This window comes from Rattus norvegicus, chromosome 12 (genome assembly GCF_036323735.1).
Source record: "Rattus norvegicus strain BN/NHsdMcwi chromosome 12, GRCr8, whole genome shotgun sequence".
Classification (NCBI taxonomy): domain Eukaryota; kingdom Metazoa; phylum Chordata; class Mammalia; order Rodentia; family Muridae; genus Rattus; species Rattus norvegicus.
In genome coordinates this window covers 22,956,077-22,973,079 of record NC_086030.1, presented here as the reverse complement: position 1 = coordinate 22,973,079, position 17,003 = coordinate 22,956,077, and the positions used below count along the sequence as shown (strand labels likewise).

Here is a 17,003-nt window from a genome sequence, read left to right as displayed (position 1 = left end):
CAATCATGTACATTCATCCTATAACCAATAATCATTTTGGACATTTCATATAGCCTCTGTTACTCCCAATAAATCACAGCTCTATCACTGAAAACCTCTCAGAGAAGCCTGTTTCTCCACAGGACACAATTCAGAAGACATCCTGTGAGTGAACAACCCTGGACAAACTTTGTTCCTATCCTTCCAGGACTGAGCTCAACTTTCCTGTCTCCATTAATGTCAGAAGAAGAACCAGTCCAGCAAATGACAGTCTCACTCCAAGCATCCTTCTCAGTATTTGTCTTGACCCTTTTCTCCCATATGTGATCTCTAAGAGCATGGCAGACTTTGTCCAGGATACAAGCCAGTGGGACAGGGGCAAGGACCAGGGTCCATATTGAGAATAACAGCCTGAGAATCAGGGTCCCCCTCTCCCTTATTCCATACACGCTGCCATCTCATCCAGAAACTTGACCCCCCTCCTTCCATGCTTCACATTCAGTGACAGACAAAGGCATGTTTAAGCCCCATGCTGGGCTTTTCCTCAAAGGCCCAACTATACACACTAATTTTCTCATTTCCTGCCATGTTGATATTCTGGACTCCTATGTCAGTTCTTTTTTGCCATGTTCAGTCTGTCTTAACATTTTACAGTCAGCAGATCAGGTCCTAACAGAACACAGAAACTTTCCATTCTGACACATGCTTTATAGAATTCCTTCAAGCACAGTGTGTCATAGCTGCAGTGTGGCACCAATGAACTCCAGTCCACCAATCACAAGCCTCAAATGAGTATCATTTATGGGCCTTTGCTGAGGCATTTGGAAAATTATCCCCAATCCCATGAGACTAAATGGAGATAACTGGGGTCATAGAGTGGTCATCAAGGCCTGTTATGCCTAAAGTGAAGGGTCCTGGAATATTTTCCTTGTGTCTGCAGTGGTTGTCACCCAAGCCTCTTGAGGTTGAACTCAGCAGCACTGATGGGCATGGTGACCTTTGGAGCTGGGGTGGTGTTTTCTCTGAGCATCCCTGATGTGTTCATACAGAAAGATGCCATGATGGTCTGTGTAGTCATCCATAGTTGTCCATTTGCATCTCAACACCACAGGCAGCTGCACACAGAAAAGTGACCTAAATGCAGTTGCTCAAATGGTCATGTGACTTCACATGTCCACTTCCATTGTTCAATAGTGAAAAACCATAGATAGTCCCACAGCAATGATTCACACAGAGCCACCATTCTCAACACATAGGTGCTATCCTTAATTGGATACATGTAGGGATACAGGATCTCTGATCTGCTACAGGGAACTTTATGGTTCACGCTGGGAGCAGAAGTTGACTTCTGCCCCGGCTAAATTTGTTTACAAGGTATGTCCTCTGGTCTGAGAGAAACAGTAGGAAAAAGTACTAGAGGAACTTGGTCATGAGAACAGGAAGTGGTGCGGTAGGCTGTAGCAGCTTCCTGTGACAAAAGCTTCAGGAGAGAATACTCTTCCCTTAGGGTGTTACAGCTCAGTAAAACAAGCAGCTGTCAGCGCCTGCACCGCCAGTGTGTGAATACCGGGCATAGGTCTGCGGGATTGAAAGAAAACACTTACACGGGTCACCTGTTTTCAGCAAGTGCCACCAAGGATTTACTGAGATCTCCTTATATACCAGAAGCAAAAGCCATGGAAAACAAGGCAGGTGAAAATCCCTAACCAGGAAAACAGGAAAAGTCTGTGTGGTGGAAAGTCCTGAGCCCAATCAGGGGCATAAACAACTTCTTAACAACAACAAGCAGGAAGGCTCGGTGGGAAGGAAGGGTGCCATGGAAAATCTGATCCCCAAATCAGGGGCTAAGAGCAGCTGCCAAGGGTGTAACCAATTTCTTGCTATAGCAGGCTAAAAGGCTCAGCGAGTGGAAAGGGAAACACCAAGGTAGGGCCCATAAAGCAGCCTCAGAGGGACTTTGGTGAAATAACTTATGTTCATTATTCCTTATGGATACAATCTTATAAATACATTGCGGTGGGATGGGGTCTAAAGGTAGATGATTTCTATTGGCTTGGTTTGAGATGTTAGGGATGCCCCATTTGCATGGGGATGGGCTTTGTCTATTGCTCCTTTGAGACAGATTGTCATAGTCCTCTCAATGTGGTTTCATGCTCATGTGTTTCAGTACAGCAATTGTAGGATTAATGTGGTTTCATGTCTGCTCTGCGACACAGATCGGGCTGCTCTGGGAAGCAGGATGGGGGAAGTTGACCATGCTTACCACAGGCTACCACCTGGTTGTCTGTGGTAAATCGCGGTACAGCACTGTAGGTGTGGGGAAGCATGGTCTGAAGCAGGACATATCTGGAGCTGGCTCGGGAGTCCCCGGGCCTCCAAGGAGGTCAGAGCCTTTGGGTTCTCAGGCTCTTGTGCTGTAATGCCACGGAAGAGTAGAGAACACAATGGGGGTCCATAGGATGGATCTAGCCCAGGGCTGAGGGTGAAAAGGGAGAGCTGTGGCTAGCTGGTGCAGTATGGAGAGTCCTTGGCTAGAGGTTGGTGGCCTTGTTTTGTCTTCCTGGTAGAGATGCCTGTGAGTGCAGAGAGGCCTTCTATGGGAGATTCAATGATGATTCTGTAGGCAAAGGGTTTCTCTACAGCTCTCCATGGTGTATCCCAATGAAAAGAGATGGTCCATGGTTTTAAGACATTTATTGTCATGGCAGAAAGTGGATGAGTAAAACTCTACCCCACTTCTCAAGGTGGGCCTGTGATTAAGTACCTTTTTCAGGGAGAAGTGTCTGGTAAGGAAAGGTTCATTTGCTAAGCTGCTAGGCCTTTAGGTTCTTCCTTATAATGGAGATCTGTCTTGAGCCTATGTGACCTGTTTCATGCCCTTTACCTGTGGAAGGCTTGGGGCATTGCTCTTATGGGGTTGATAACCACAAATATATGGAGGACTATAGCTAGTGACTGTCCAAGTGTCCTGGGAGTCAGGCAAAGCTCCTACCATTTCTTTCAGTGTCCCTGAGGCCTCAAGCCTCCTGAACAGGAACCAGGGTTCCTTTCATCATCCCTCAAGCAATCTGGTTGGGAGTAGATTCAAACACCATTTTCAATTATGATAATTGCCTGGGTTGCTTAATCCTTTCAACCTTACCACATTTTCTTTGTGGTGGCACAATCCACTCCCCCACAATCACCTGCCACTGTCCTTCCACCACCCTCTCTAGCATCTCTTTCACTTTCCATAGGTCCCAGTCTGGGTGAGGTATTTTAGGGTTCCATCTGGGCTCTGGGTGTTGTCACTATGGAAGAGAAAGCAGGAAGTATGTGGGTAGGTGGTGTTACATGAACAAGGAAGAGAGGGATAGTTTTCATCCAGGACATTAAGTACTACATGAGGGGAGCCTGCAGTATGTGTTATCTAAGAGATGTTTCTGCAAAGGGAGGCATCAGAAATAAATAGGAAGGCTTGAACCTTTTCCTTCTCACCACTGTCTATTATGGAATAACCAACTTGCCCATAAAATCAGAGAGTCTGAACCCTGGTGTCTTGTCAAGAACTGGAGTCTGAAGCGTCACTGAGCCTGGTCTGAGGGAGGCAATGTTTGCTCAGGATGAAGACTGGGGATGGTCGTGGAATCTGGTCAGCTGTGAACAGTGCCTTGTTTTCTCTCTGTGTCTCAGTTCCTGGTTCTCTCTGTGTCTCTCTCTCTGTCTACCTGTGTCTTTGACTATCTGTCCATGTCTCTCTGTCTCTGTCTCTGTCTGTCTCTGTCTCTCTGTCTCTCGTGTGTGTGTGTGCGTGTGTGTGTGTATGTGTGTGTGTGTGTGTGTGTGTGTGTGTGTGTGTCTATTATGAAGGTGGAGGGGAGGTAGAAAGACTCCTTTAGAAAGTGGAGTAGCTTTAGAGTCCCTGTCCAAGAAGCCCAGGGAGTTGGAAACTGTGCCAGAGGGAGCAGGCAAAGACAGCAAGAGTTCACTGGACTTGTCCTTCACCCTGTCTTTTCCAGGGAACTCAGCAGGATACAGAAGAAAAAATGCCAATGGAATTAACCAACCAGCTCTCTTCTCTGGAGTCCAGGGTGGCTCCATTGAGATCCCTTTTTCCTTCTGCTTCTGCTGGGAGTTGGCCAAGTATCCACAGATGAGCATAGCCTGGAGATGGAAAGACTACCATGGAAAATTCATCTACAACTCCACTCTACCTTTCATTCATGAGCACTTCGAGGACAGGCTCATTCTGAACTAGACAAAGAGTTAGATATCTGGACTCCTCAGAATCCTTAACTTGAGGGAGAATGACCAGGCCACACACTTCTGTAACATCTGCCTGAGCACCACAGAAGATAGGAAGAGATGGCAGTCGATTCCTGGGGCCCAACTCTCCATCGTCCATGGTAAGCCACCATGGCTCAGGCTTTGACACCTGCAGCTTGCTTTCCTCTAGATGTCACCTCAGCTTCCACAGCTTTGAGCTTTCTTTCACATCCCTTTCCCTTGGCCCTGCTAACACCTCTTCAAGCAGCATCTTTTCTGTATAATCGTGACAAGTCTTTCCTGACTCCTCTGCTCTTGTCTGTTATTCTCTATTCAGACAGATCCACACCTACTCCCTGAGCTTCAGCATGTGCCCTCCCCCTTATCTCAAACCTTTCCTCCCAGTGCAACTGCTGTCCTCCCCAGGTACACCTTTCCATATGACCTCAAGTTGCATGAAAGTGTCCAGAATATGGCTAACACTCTTGGTCCTGTGGCAGAGCTCCAATTGTTCCCTGTGTGCAGCATCTCCACACAGTTCGACCTAAACCCTGAACATATAGTGGGTACCACTGGATCATTTTGGTATATTCTGGTCTACGTGTACCTGCATCTGTCTCCGCAGTCCCTCATTATCCCTCCCTGTTCCCCAGGACACATTTGTCATTTCTCCCTATCTACTGTCCTGTCTCCTCTCAGTTTTCCAACTTTCCATTTCCCTCCCTTCCCCTCCCCTCTCTCATACAAGACAGCAGACTCTTCAAGTATAATGTCCCCATTTACATGATTTGGATGTTTTGTCTTTTGATCCCTGTGGTCTTTGTAAGCAGATGTAACCGCATTCTCCCCATGGAACCCTGAGGCCAAGCCTAGTCACTGTGTGGTCCTACACATGGCCCTACAGCAGCTGGGGATGCTCTCAGCTGTCAGTGTTTATCAGGACCTTACTCAGTGGCTCTTGTTATCATTGTTGTTTGTTTGTGTGCTTATGTTTTTGTAAGGCAGGGTCTTAGCATTTATTTCGACTGTCCTTATACTCAGTATGTAGACAGGCTGGCCTGGAACTCAGATAAATCTGTTTTGAATCTGCCTCATAAGTGCTAACATTAGCTTATGATCACATCAATGTCCACATACAAGAGGGATACCTGTAGTTTCATCATTTGTGCAGGCTACAGCTGACATTGACCTAATGCAAACTCAAACCACAGTTTTTAGGGTTTACGGGACAGAGAGAACATAGCTGTTTCCGGAGTCAGCTTTCCTAATGCTGCCATACTTTAACACAGTTCTTCATGTTGTGACACCAAAAAAAAAAAAAAAAACAAAAACAAAAACAAAAGCAAAAACAAAAACAAAACACTATCATGTGCTATTTTATAATTCTTACTTTACTACTGTTATGAGTTATAGTGTAAATATCTGATATGCCAGATACCTGTTTTGTACCCCAGTGAGATACTTACATACTGTTTGAGAACTGCTGGTCTATGATGTTTGTAGAGTAAAGGAATGACCTCTGCCCTGCACTGAGCTGTTTTGTACAGCTTAAATGATATAGTTTCTATTATACGCACTTTGTATATAGTATGTGTGAACATCTGGGTCTATTAAGCTGTGTGTGTGTGTGTGTGTGTGTGTGTGTGTGTGTGTGTGTGTGTGTGTGCCCATATGTGTGCACATTTGTTCATCTACACGTGGAGGCTAGAGGAGATTCTAAGGTCTCATCTGTTTAATTTTGGTCCAGGTTCTCTCACTGCCTTGAAATTCCCCAAGGACACTAGGTTGCCTGGCCGGTGAGTCACAGGGACAATCCTAATTCCACCGTCAAAGTACTAGGATTACAGCTTACTCTGCTCTGTTTGGTGTGGAACTAGACAGGCTGGCTGTCAGCTCACAGAGTTCTGGTTGCTTCTGCCTCTGGGCTGGGATTAAAGGTTTAGGTGGTTCTTCATATGGATATTCAAGATCAAACTCAGGTTCTAAGATTCAAGTAGAATGTGGACGGTTCATTCAGTTACTTACTTAAGTTTACATCAAAATTCACTGTATTTCTCTGGCTTAGTTATTTGTGACCCAATAAAAATCTGTGGACACACAGCCAGGACAGTTGGGAACTGAGAATTTGAGCTTGCTCTCCTTGAGTCTCAGTCTCAAGGATGTGTTTCCTGTTCTGTGTCAACATCTGACAGCTGTTTCCCATTTCACATCGTACAGAGCAGACAAGATGTGAAAGTCACCCATCCTCCCTCATTCAGGGAAGGTCTGCTCACTTCTCATCCATAGCACTCAGCACCACCATGAGGATCCCCTACATCATCTCTTCTGCAGTCTTCACAACTGGTCTGGAGGACACAGGAGGTCAGATGAATCATTCACTGCCGAATCTGGTAGCCATAGATGGGATGATCATGGCAAAATGTTGTGGCCACCTTCCCCATCTACGGGTGGATGATCTTTCTGTTGTGGAAGCAAAGGTAAGTGGTCCATGACAGGCCTCATCTGAACTTCCCACTGGGAGTGTTCTCAGCAGTGGGAGATGGAGAATGGCAGACTTGTGCAGGGAACAGTAACGAGAACAAAATAAGTGAAATGTGCCTGAACTTGACAAGGACTGCATCTATGAAGCCTGTTGTCCTTCCTGACCACCTGGAAATTAGAGGAACAAATGCAGATGAACACAGAGCCTGCTCCTAAGGAATTCAAGGAGGCATGCAGAAGTCTCAGGGGCTGACTGCACATCTGGAATGAGCTGTGGCTCCTAAGGAATATCTGAGAGTAGACCAGCATTTGCAGACAACATGGTAAGGGCATTGATACATATAAAAAGTAACACCTCTTTTCGTTGGGCATGTGTCACTAGAATGGAAAGTAATAGACCCATAAACAGAAAGAAATCTATATGCAGAACCTATCACTACAACAAGAGAAAGAGTTGGACACTAGAAATCTAATCCTCTTGAGCAAAAATATGAAACACCTATTGCAGGGTCTCAGTTGAAGTGATTGCCCCACGAAGAGGGACATGAGTATCCCATAAACCACATAAAGAGTTGTCAGATACTTGGACAGGCAGAGACACTATGATTCCTGGGGATCACTGTGCTGTAAGCCTTACCTTGTGGGTGAGAACTATGACTGTCCTGTCTCAAAATCATGAGAGAACGTCTCCCAAAGGACAATGTCAAGGTTTTCCTCTACCATCCACATGTGTCTGCACATATGCAAATATACACAAGTGTCTCTTAAAGTAAATTTTAAGAAACACTGGAGAAATATTTTAAATGTAGTGATATTTGCAGAATGGCAAATTTTATACATGAAGTTCTGACAACACACATGCACACACACACACACATAGCTAAAAATACAATGAATTTCCTGTTTGAAATACAAATGCATTTCTGTAAAAATAAATTATTTGTCTTCAAACATTCATGGTTACTCTAAGAAATAAAAATGGGGACACAGAGGGGGACACAATAATCTCAGCCGGAGGATAATGCAGAGTGGTTCAAGGTTATCTACAGTTGCATAGCACCATGGGTCACTAGGCTCCAAAGACCTTGTACACACATTACAAGACTCAAGTGTGGACTGAGGTCATAGTGGATTTAAAGCCGTGGGACCTAGAAGACTAAACAATAAGGACCTATATGCATGAATGGTAGAGGGTTTGCAAATACCATTTAACAATGTTAAATATTAAGTAGAAAAACTTAGAGGAGGGAGACCAGCAGTCTAAGAGACAGTAGAAGCCTGACTCGGATCCATAACCTGAGGCTGAATCTGCAGGGTGGCAGCAGACATGGTGACACTTGGTGAGTGCAGAGCAGAGAAGGCATGAAAGGGTCAAGAGGTCAGACGAGGGGGAGGGTGGGAAAGGGAGATGGGAGATGGACATGGGTCAGTGGACCAGTAGAGTTTTCCTTTGATTTGCTGTGTTGTACAGAAGGTCAGCTGAACGCTACCTTCGGGACCTACTGATTCTCAGACCTGTCCCTGATGGCTGCAGCAGAGCTCTTTCTGGTCTTGGGCCCCTCATGTTGTCTGACCACAGAGAACAGCTGAAAGGCAGGACTGAGAACGAGTCTGGCTGACACACTCACACAGTTTCTTCTCCTACAGGGCAGCAGAGGAAAGACTAAACCCCAGACAGGTGAGTCATCCCAAGGGGCAGCTGAGGATCCGTTGGGAAGTTTATCCTGAAAGGCATGCAAGCGAGAAGGAAAGATGATTCAGCCAGAAATGCAAGGGACATGGGTAGAAAGACCTGAGTTTGATACTGAGCTTATACATTATAACCCAGGGAAGTGCCTTAAATTTGTAATTGCAGCTCTGGACAAGCAAGAGACAGGCAGAGTCATGGTTTTGCTATCCATGTATTCTAGCCTAATTGATTAGTTCCAGGGCTAATGAAAGATCCCTTTTAAGAAAGGGGAAATTTCTCAAGGTGATAAAGTAGTCATACTCTATATTAATTTGAAGTGAAGTATTTTGAATTATGTATTAATTGAAAAACAATAGTGTGTGTCATTGGGAAATGTAATCAGCTGCCTAGCACAGTGACCTGGGTGTGATTCCAGGGAACCCAAATTGTACACAGAGAACACTGACTTTGGACAATTGTCCTCTGCTTCTCAGGCTTGCTCACATGCTCCTGGTGAGATATTGTCTATATGTCCCCAGCTAACAGACCTCCAGGTGCCAGTTTCTCTCACCAGGGAAGAGAGTGCATCAAAGTAGTAATTGGTGAACCCATATCAGCATCCTACACCTTCAAATTCATGTTCTTGTGAATCAGAACATGCATGGCTGCAGGACTGTTCTGAAAAACATTCTTGAGCAGGGATAGCAAGATAACCCCACTTCTGCCATATGGGTTCGATGACCTGTCCTCAGAACCCAAGTCATCCTGTCTGTCTTTGGTCCTGAGAGCCCAACTGTGCTGTTCTCTCTTTGCTCATGGAGCTAATGATACTTTTTAGTAAAAGAGGGATCAGAAATTCAGGCAACTCAGGGAGCTATTTCAGAGCAAGGCTGAGGTGTAGATGTGTCCAAACCCTGAAAATCTTATCCTGACACCAGCTGAGTTAGGACAGGTCTGCAAATTCAGGAGCAAGAAGCAAGGCTTGGGCCTTGGAACCAGATACCACTTGGAACCAGATACTACACCCCACAAGGTGTAGACCCTTGTGGTAGTCATGGAAAAAGATGGCTGAATTACAGGTCTATCTTTCTCTTGGGCTAAAAGGACAGGTCGAGCAAGCACACTGAATTTCTCTTCATGCAAATGAAGCTTTCAAGAACCTATCACACAGAAAGTTTCATATAACCCTTGTTACCCCCATTTCTGAGTTTGCTGCTCGGGCCTTGGAACCAGATTTGATCTCTAGTGTCCATGTAAAGAGACCAGCAAAACCTTTAATTTTAACAAAAGTGACAGAGGCAGGCAGAGCTCTGTGAGTGGACAGTTAGCCTGGTCTATGTGTCTAGTTCCACACCAAACAGAGCTGAGTGAGCTCTAATCCTAGGACTGAGGAAGTACAGACAGGCTTGTCTGTCCAGCTCACTGGCCAGTCAATCTAGTGTCCATGGGAAACTTGAAGTCAGTGAGAGAGAGCCTGATCCAAGAAATGAGGAGGATGAGACCTTAGGCTCTCCTCTAGCCTCAACATGCCTAAACCAATGCATGCACACAAAGACAGATACACAGAGACACACGGACATAGACACACATACAGGGATGCACACAGAGAGACATAAACTCAGATACACAGACACACCTATAGAAAGACTTATACATAGACACACACAAGATACACACAAACACACACACATACACACACACACACACACACATACACACACACTGGTACATACACCCAAAGAGACATACAGACACAGATTCTTACACAGACACACACACACTCACATGCACACACATGCACACACAGATACACATCTGATATAACAGATCCACATGTTCACACACACAGGATACACCAGAATGTGTAAAAGAACTATGAAACAGCCATATGTGTAAAGCTCAGTTAAGAGCAGAATACAATCCTTTGCTTCATGCACATCACACCCCTTCTGCTCACATTTCTGGTCAAAGAGGAACCTGCCTGGAGCCCTCAGAATACAGGAAGTGATGAGCAATCTGGAATAGACTACTTCCAGTTTCTGCCTGCACCCTGCGCTGACCCTTAACCACTGCTATCTGTACCCGAATACCCCTGGGAGAGAGCTGGTTTCTCAGTAGGGCTGACATTCAGAATTACAGGAGAGTTAGGCCACTGTCAGAGAGAGAAAGACCAGCTCAAACCAGAGAGGAGAACCAGCTATGACAAGGGCTAGGATATGTCTCTTAACCAGGAGTGGGGGCTGGGCAAAGACCCCTGTCATGTTGTCAGTAACCACAAGGGTGGATATTTTGCAACATCAGAAGAGCAGAAGGCAGATCAGTAAAGGAAGTTGCTGGCCACAAGGAGGTGGAGATGGTCCTGCTCAACTCAGTCTTCCACTTGAGAATGTCTGAGTGTGTGTTTTTATTTACCCTGATTCTCTCTGGACTGCTGAGTGCCCCAGTGTCCCTAGACAGGGCAACCTCGACTTCCTGACGGCCCTGCTGGTCTCACTTCCTGGAAGAAATCTGGCTATGGCTCGGCTTCTCCTTCTTTTGTTGTCGGCATCATATCTGCACACTGGTGAGTGGTGGGGCCCTCATTAGCAGGGACTGAACCAGAGGAGGGGACAGAATGGTGGGGAAAAGTGGGTGTCTTGTGAACAGTGTCTGGTAGAGGAGCCAGCCAGGACTCTCTGCCCCAAGAGATCAACACTCAGAGTGATCACAACCCAACCCTTCCCTCTTTTTTCTGTCTCCCTAGCCATAGGGACAGTCCTGCCCTGTGTCCCACCCCTCCCTTCAGATGAAGTCTCAGGATGCTCAGGGTTGTCCTTTAAATCCCTGCAGTGGCTTCAGACTCTCCCTGTCCTTCCCAGGGAACTCAGCAGGATATCAAAAAAAGAAAGACTTTGGTGTCGACCAACCAGATGTCCTCTCTGGAGTCCAAGGTGGCTCCATCGAGATCCCCTTTTCCTTCTACTTCCCCTGGAAGTTGGCCAAGGATCCTCAGATGAGCATAGCCTGGAGATGGAAGCACTTCCATGGGGAATTCATCTATAACTCCACCCGGCCTTTCCTTCATGAGCATTTTAAGGGCCGGCTCATCATGATTTGGACACAGGGTCAGACATCTGGTGTCCTCAGAATCCTGAACTTGAAGGACAATGATCAGACCACATACTTCTGTCGAGTTATTCTGCAAACAACAGAAGGCATGAATTCGTTGCAGTCAATCTCTGGCACCAATCTCATCATTCATGGTGAGTCACCATGACTCAGGCTTTGACACCTGTGGCTTCCTTGTTCCCTAGATATCACATCAGGGTCCACATGTCTGAGCTTCCTTTCATATTCCTTTCCCTCGGCTCTGCCCAAACATCTGCCACCAGCATCTTTCCTTGCAGTTGGGAGAAGTCTTTGCTGCCCCTATATCTGTCATCCTCTGCTCAGACAGAATCAGACAGGACTCGAGGCTTCAGTACCCCATAGTTCACACCCTTATTGTCCCAAAACTAACTACAGTCCTGCCCTCTTTCACCTGTGACCTCAAGGTGAATATAAATCTCCAGGATGGAGCCGACTCTCTTGTTTTTATGGCAGGGCTCTAGTTGGTACCTATGTGCAGCATCCTCACATAGCTCCAATGTCAGCACAGAACATATAGTAGGAGCCATTGGATGTTCTGGTGTTCTCAGGCCTAACTGGAACTGCCACATGTCACCATAGTCCCTCATTTCACCTCACAGATCCCCAGGACACACCTACCTTCTCTCCCCAGTCTCTTCAGTCATTAGAACATGATTAAGAAATTGTTTCCATTTCCATAATGTGGCTGCTCTGTCTTCTGATTCCTCCAGCCCCTCTGATGCTGAAGGAACTGGAGTACCCTGGATTGGGAGCCCTGAGCCCATTGTAGTGACTTGTGTTCCTGCATAGGGACCAAGAGAATCTGGGTCCTGTGTGTTGCTGCATTGTTTCCTTCAACCTTTCTCTGTTGCTCCCCACACCCCCACTTTCTTAAATATGAGTACTTCTTTATTTCCTGTTTCCTTCCTATCTTGTTTATTTATTTTATATCAGTTTCTCAACTTGTAGCCCTGGCATTTCCAATACTCAGTATATAGACCCATCTGGTCTCAAACTCACACAGATCTGCCTTGCCTCTGCCTCCTGATTGTGGACAGTAGAGCATGTGCCACCACATGCAGAGGTGCCTCCTGACTGTCCTAAGCCAAACTATGAGAGGACGTGTACAGCACAGTTACCTGTGCAGGCTCCAGCTACCATGTTGACCTGTACTAGAGTTTGATAGCTGCTGCCTGAAGGTAGACAGATAGGAACCATTTTATGTATGTGTCTAGTTTAGTCATTCTCTAATTTCCTAAAGCTGCAAATCTTTTATACCGTTCTTCATGTTCTGGAGACCCACATGCCTAAAAGTATATCATTGGTACTTCATAACTTTAATTATCCTATTTTTATGAATCACAATGAAATACCTGAAATGAGTGATACCTGATATGTAATCCATGATGGATAATGATGCACAGGTCAAAAACCCCTGAGATAGAATTGGCAAATAGGTAAATATCTCAGTTATGTGTTTCAAGCAAAGGAATGTATTGTGTCCTGGAGAGAGCTGCACACAAAAAGCTAAAATTGCGTTTTTTCTTTTACACATTTTGGCATATTCAGTGTGTATGAACATGTGCATCTGTAAAGGCAGATGTGTGTGTGTGTGTGTGTGTGTGTGTGTACATATGTTTATGTATGTAGTTGCTAGAAGATATCCAAAGGTCACATCCACCTTACTTTGGGGGAAAAGCTTTCTCACTGGCTTTAATTAAATTTTTCATGGAGGCTAGGTTGGCAGGCCAGTGAGCCACAGGGACACGTCTGTCTCCACCTCTTCAGCATTAGAATTACAGCTCCCTTGGCTCCGTTTGACATGGAACTAGACACACAGACCAGGTCACCTGCCCATTCCCAGGGCTCTGCCTGCCTCTGTCTCTTGGGCTAGGATCAAGGGTCATGCACACTTCATCAGGTTCTTGGTACTGATATTGGGGACCAAACTCAGGTTCTTGGGTCCAAGCAGCAAACTCACTACGAACTAACCATATGTGTATGTTACATACATTTAAGCAAAAAAAAAATTGCTGTATTTTTTCTAACTTAGTTATCTGTGAGCCAATGAAAATTTGTGAACACACAGCAAGGACAGTTGGGGACTGTGGATCTGAACTTACTCTTCTGGAGCCTCAGCCTTAAGCATGTGTTCCCTTCCTTGTGTGAACTTCTAACAGCTGTTCTGCATCCCACATCCAACCGAGGAGACAAGGTGTGACACTCACCCATTCCTCACCTCATTCAGGGAGGATTTTCTCACTTATCATCTCTCCACAGCTCTCAATACTACCATGGGGAGCCCCTCTATCATCCCCTCTGCAGTCCCCACAGCTGGCCTGGAGGACAAAAGGGACCAGAGGAATCCTTCACTGCTGAGCCTGGGAGCCATGGTTGGGATGGTCTTGGCCAAAGTTGTGGTCATCATCCCCCTGTATGGATGGATGATCTTCCTGTGGTGGAAGCAAAGGTAAGTGGTCCAGGAGAGGCCTCACCCGAGCTTCCCCATGGGGAGTGTTCTTAGCTGTGGGAGGTGGAGAAGGGTAGGGAACAGTAAAGAGAACAGAAGGAGGGAAATTTGCCTGAACTCCTCAAGAACTGCATGGAGCCTGCTTTCCTTCCTGACCACCTGGAAATCAGATGAGGAAATGCAGATGAACACAGTGCCTGCTCCTAGGGAATTCAAGTAGGCACACAGGAACCTCAGGGGTGACTGTTTGTCTGCTGTAGAAGAAATGAGGGTAGACCAGCTTTTGCAGACAACCTGTTACAGGAAGTGATATGTATAAGTAGAGACACCTCTTTGACTTGGGCATGTGTAACTAAAATGGAAATTAATGGACACAGAAAGAGAAAGAAATGTGTATGGAGAACTTAACACTACAACAAGCAAAACAGTTGGACACTAGAAATCTCACCCTCCTCAGCGAAATCATGAAACACCCCTTGGAGTGTCTCAGTTGAAGTGATTTTTCCACAGTCACATGAGCATCATCCCAGGAGCCATATAAAAAATTGTCAGCCTGGTCTCTAACCTCATAGGTAGCAATGAATAGCCTAGTAAGAGCACCAGTGGAAGGGGAAGCCCTTGGTCCTGCCAAGACTGAACACCCAGTGAACGTGATTTTTGGGGGGAGAGTGGTAATGGGGAGGGGAAGCCCATAACGAAGGGGAGGGGGAAGGGTTAGGGGGATGTTGGTTAGGAAACCGGGAAGGGGAATAATAATTGAAATGTAAATAAGAAATACTCAAGTTATTTAAAAAAAAAAGAGTTGTCAGATGCTAGGACAGCCTGATACACTAGGATCCTTGTGGCTCCCTATTCTGCCCACCTTACCTACTGGGCGCGACCAATGACTGACCTGTCTCACAATCCAGAGAGGAGAGACAGCTCCTAAAGGAAAATGCCCATGGTTGTCCTCCAGCAGCATGTGAGTGTTCACATTTGCAAATATTCACATGTGGTTATGCTCTGTTCAAAGTACATTTTACAAAAAGACTAGAGAAGTACTCTAAATTCAAGCATATTGGCAGAACGGAAAATTTTATACGTTATGTCCCTACAAAACACACACATACACCACACACAAACAGACACACACACACTTGAAAATACAATGTTCTTTTTCAAAATCCCATTACATTTTTGTATAAATATATTATTTGTCTTCAAATATTCATGGGTACTCTAAGAAATAAAAATGGGGACACAGAGGAGGACAAAAAATTCCAGCCATTGGGAAATCCAGAGAGGGGAATCAGGGGTTCAAGTCTATGTACAGTTACATAGCAAGCTGCAGGCCACTGGGCTCCAAATGTCTTGTACACCCAACACAAGACCTACATGTGAACTGAGGTCAGAGTTGACTTAAAACTGTTGGGACTACAGGATATGGATAGAGATGCATAGATGGTGGAGTGTAATGGAAGTTTACAAATGAACATTTAAATGTGCATCCCACTGTTTCAGACAGGCTCTGCCCTGTGTTCCTGTAAGTAGAACTGAGAGGTGGAAGAGCAGCAGCCTGAACGACCGCAGAAGTCTGACTGGGATTAAATCCCTGAGTCTGAAACTGCAGGATGCAGCAGCCCACACTGAGAGGGACAGCTAGAAAGCAAGGTTTCAGGGAGGCAAGAGGGAGACACAGTGAGTGCAGAGCAGAGAAGGCAGAGATGTGTCAAGAAATTAGAGTAGGGACAAGGACTGAAAGGGAGACAGGATATGGGTGAGTTCACTAGTAGTCATCTGACATGCTGTGTTGTAGAGAAATTAGGCTGATTCCTGGTGTCAGGTCCTGCAGATTCTCAGACTGGTGCCTGCCTGGATGTAGCAGACATGTGTGATGCCCTCAACCCCTCCTGTTGTCTGCATACAGAGAACAGCTGAGAGGCAGGATTGAGAACCAATGTGGCTGACCCACTGACACAATTTCTTCTCCTACAGGCCAGCAGCATAAAGACTAAACTCTAGTAAGGTGAGTGCCTGTCATCTCAAGGGACAGACGAGGAGCTGCTGGGAAGTTCATTATGAGAAGCATGGAAGGGAGCCCGAGCGATAATTCTGTCAGAAACACATGGCACAGGGGTAGGAGGACCTGAGTTTGATGGATCAGGAGCTTGCACCCAGGGATGTGGCATGAATTTGCAATCCCAGCCCTGGTCGAGCAAGAGACAGGCAGAGACAGATTGGCTGAACACCAAGTATAGGACACTTGGTGAGTTCCAGGCCTGTGAAAGATTGTGTCTTTAAAAATTAGGGGGATTGCTCAAGGTGATAAATCATGCACATAACATTTTCTAAATTGATTTTTCCTGAAATATTTTAAATTACACATGAAGGAAGAAAAATAGTACATGCCAGTGAGCTAGCTCAGTGGGAAACGGAGTCTGCTGCCTAGCCCAGTGACCTGGGAATGATTTCTGCGGACCCAAATGGTACACAGAGAACACTGACTCTGGACATCTGTCATCTGTCTCTCCTGTTGCCCACCAGATGCTGGTAACAAATAATTTTGTATTCCTCAACTAACAGGCTCCTCAGTGCTAGGATCTCTCATCAGGGAGGTGAATTTACATCAAAGTAGTTGTTGGTGATTACACACCCTGCATCCCACAGCCTTCCATGTCTTCTCGCTGGGAGTCAGTCATCATGGCTGCAGGATTCTCCTGTGAAAATCATTCTTGGATAACTCCCACTTCTGCCATGGGGACTCAGACATGCTCTCCTTGGAACCATGGACCTCCTGTGTGTCTCTGGGCCTGAGACCCTGACTGTGCTGTTCTCTCTCTGTTCATGGAGTTATTGACACTGTTAATAAATATCTTACTCCCACAATCCATCTCAGTTTCTCTCCTGAGCCCCCATCCTTTTCCCTTCCTGACACTTCTTAGAGAGTGTAGACTGTGTCTAGGGTGCAGGTCACTGGGATAGGTGTAAGGGCCATGGTCTTCATTGAAACCCACAGCCTGACAATCAGATTTCTCCTCTTCCTACTCTCTGGATGCTGACATCTCATCCAGA

The 17,003-nt window shown here is 45.8% G+C and overlaps 1 protein-coding gene across 7 annotated transcripts; it reads left to right on the top strand.

The window, feature by feature from the left end:
- On the top strand, window positions 1,469-16,817 carry Pilrb2l2 (paired immunoglobin like type 2 receptor beta 2 like 2). 7 transcript variants are annotated; one of them, XM_039090026.2, is made up of 9 exons: window positions 3,365-3,610; window positions 4,049-4,364; window positions 6,511-6,701; window positions 6,837-7,028; window positions 8,353-8,383; window positions 10,676-10,937; window positions 11,233-11,616; window positions 13,763-13,952; window positions 15,927-16,817. In XM_039090026.2, exons 6-9 carry the CDS (start codon window positions 10,889-10,891, stop codon window positions 15,937-15,939), a joined length of 636 nt encoding a protein of 211 aa, XP_038945954.1. In that variant the 5' UTR covers window positions 3,365-3,610; window positions 4,049-4,364; window positions 6,511-6,701; window positions 6,837-7,028; window positions 8,353-8,383; window positions 10,676-10,888; the 3' UTR covers window positions 15,940-16,817. The 7 variants fall into 7 exon arrangements, with proteins under 7 accessions (XP_063127816.1, XP_063127819.1, XP_038945956.1 ...); XM_063271746.1 differs by lacking the exons at window positions 3,365-3,610; window positions 6,837-7,028 and adding an exon at window positions 1,469-1,667 and having other exon boundaries at window positions 8,353-10,937; window positions 15,927-15,957; window positions 16,515-16,817; XM_063271749.1 differs by having other exon boundaries at window positions 3,355-3,610; window positions 6,511-7,028; window positions 10,819-10,937; window positions 11,242-11,616.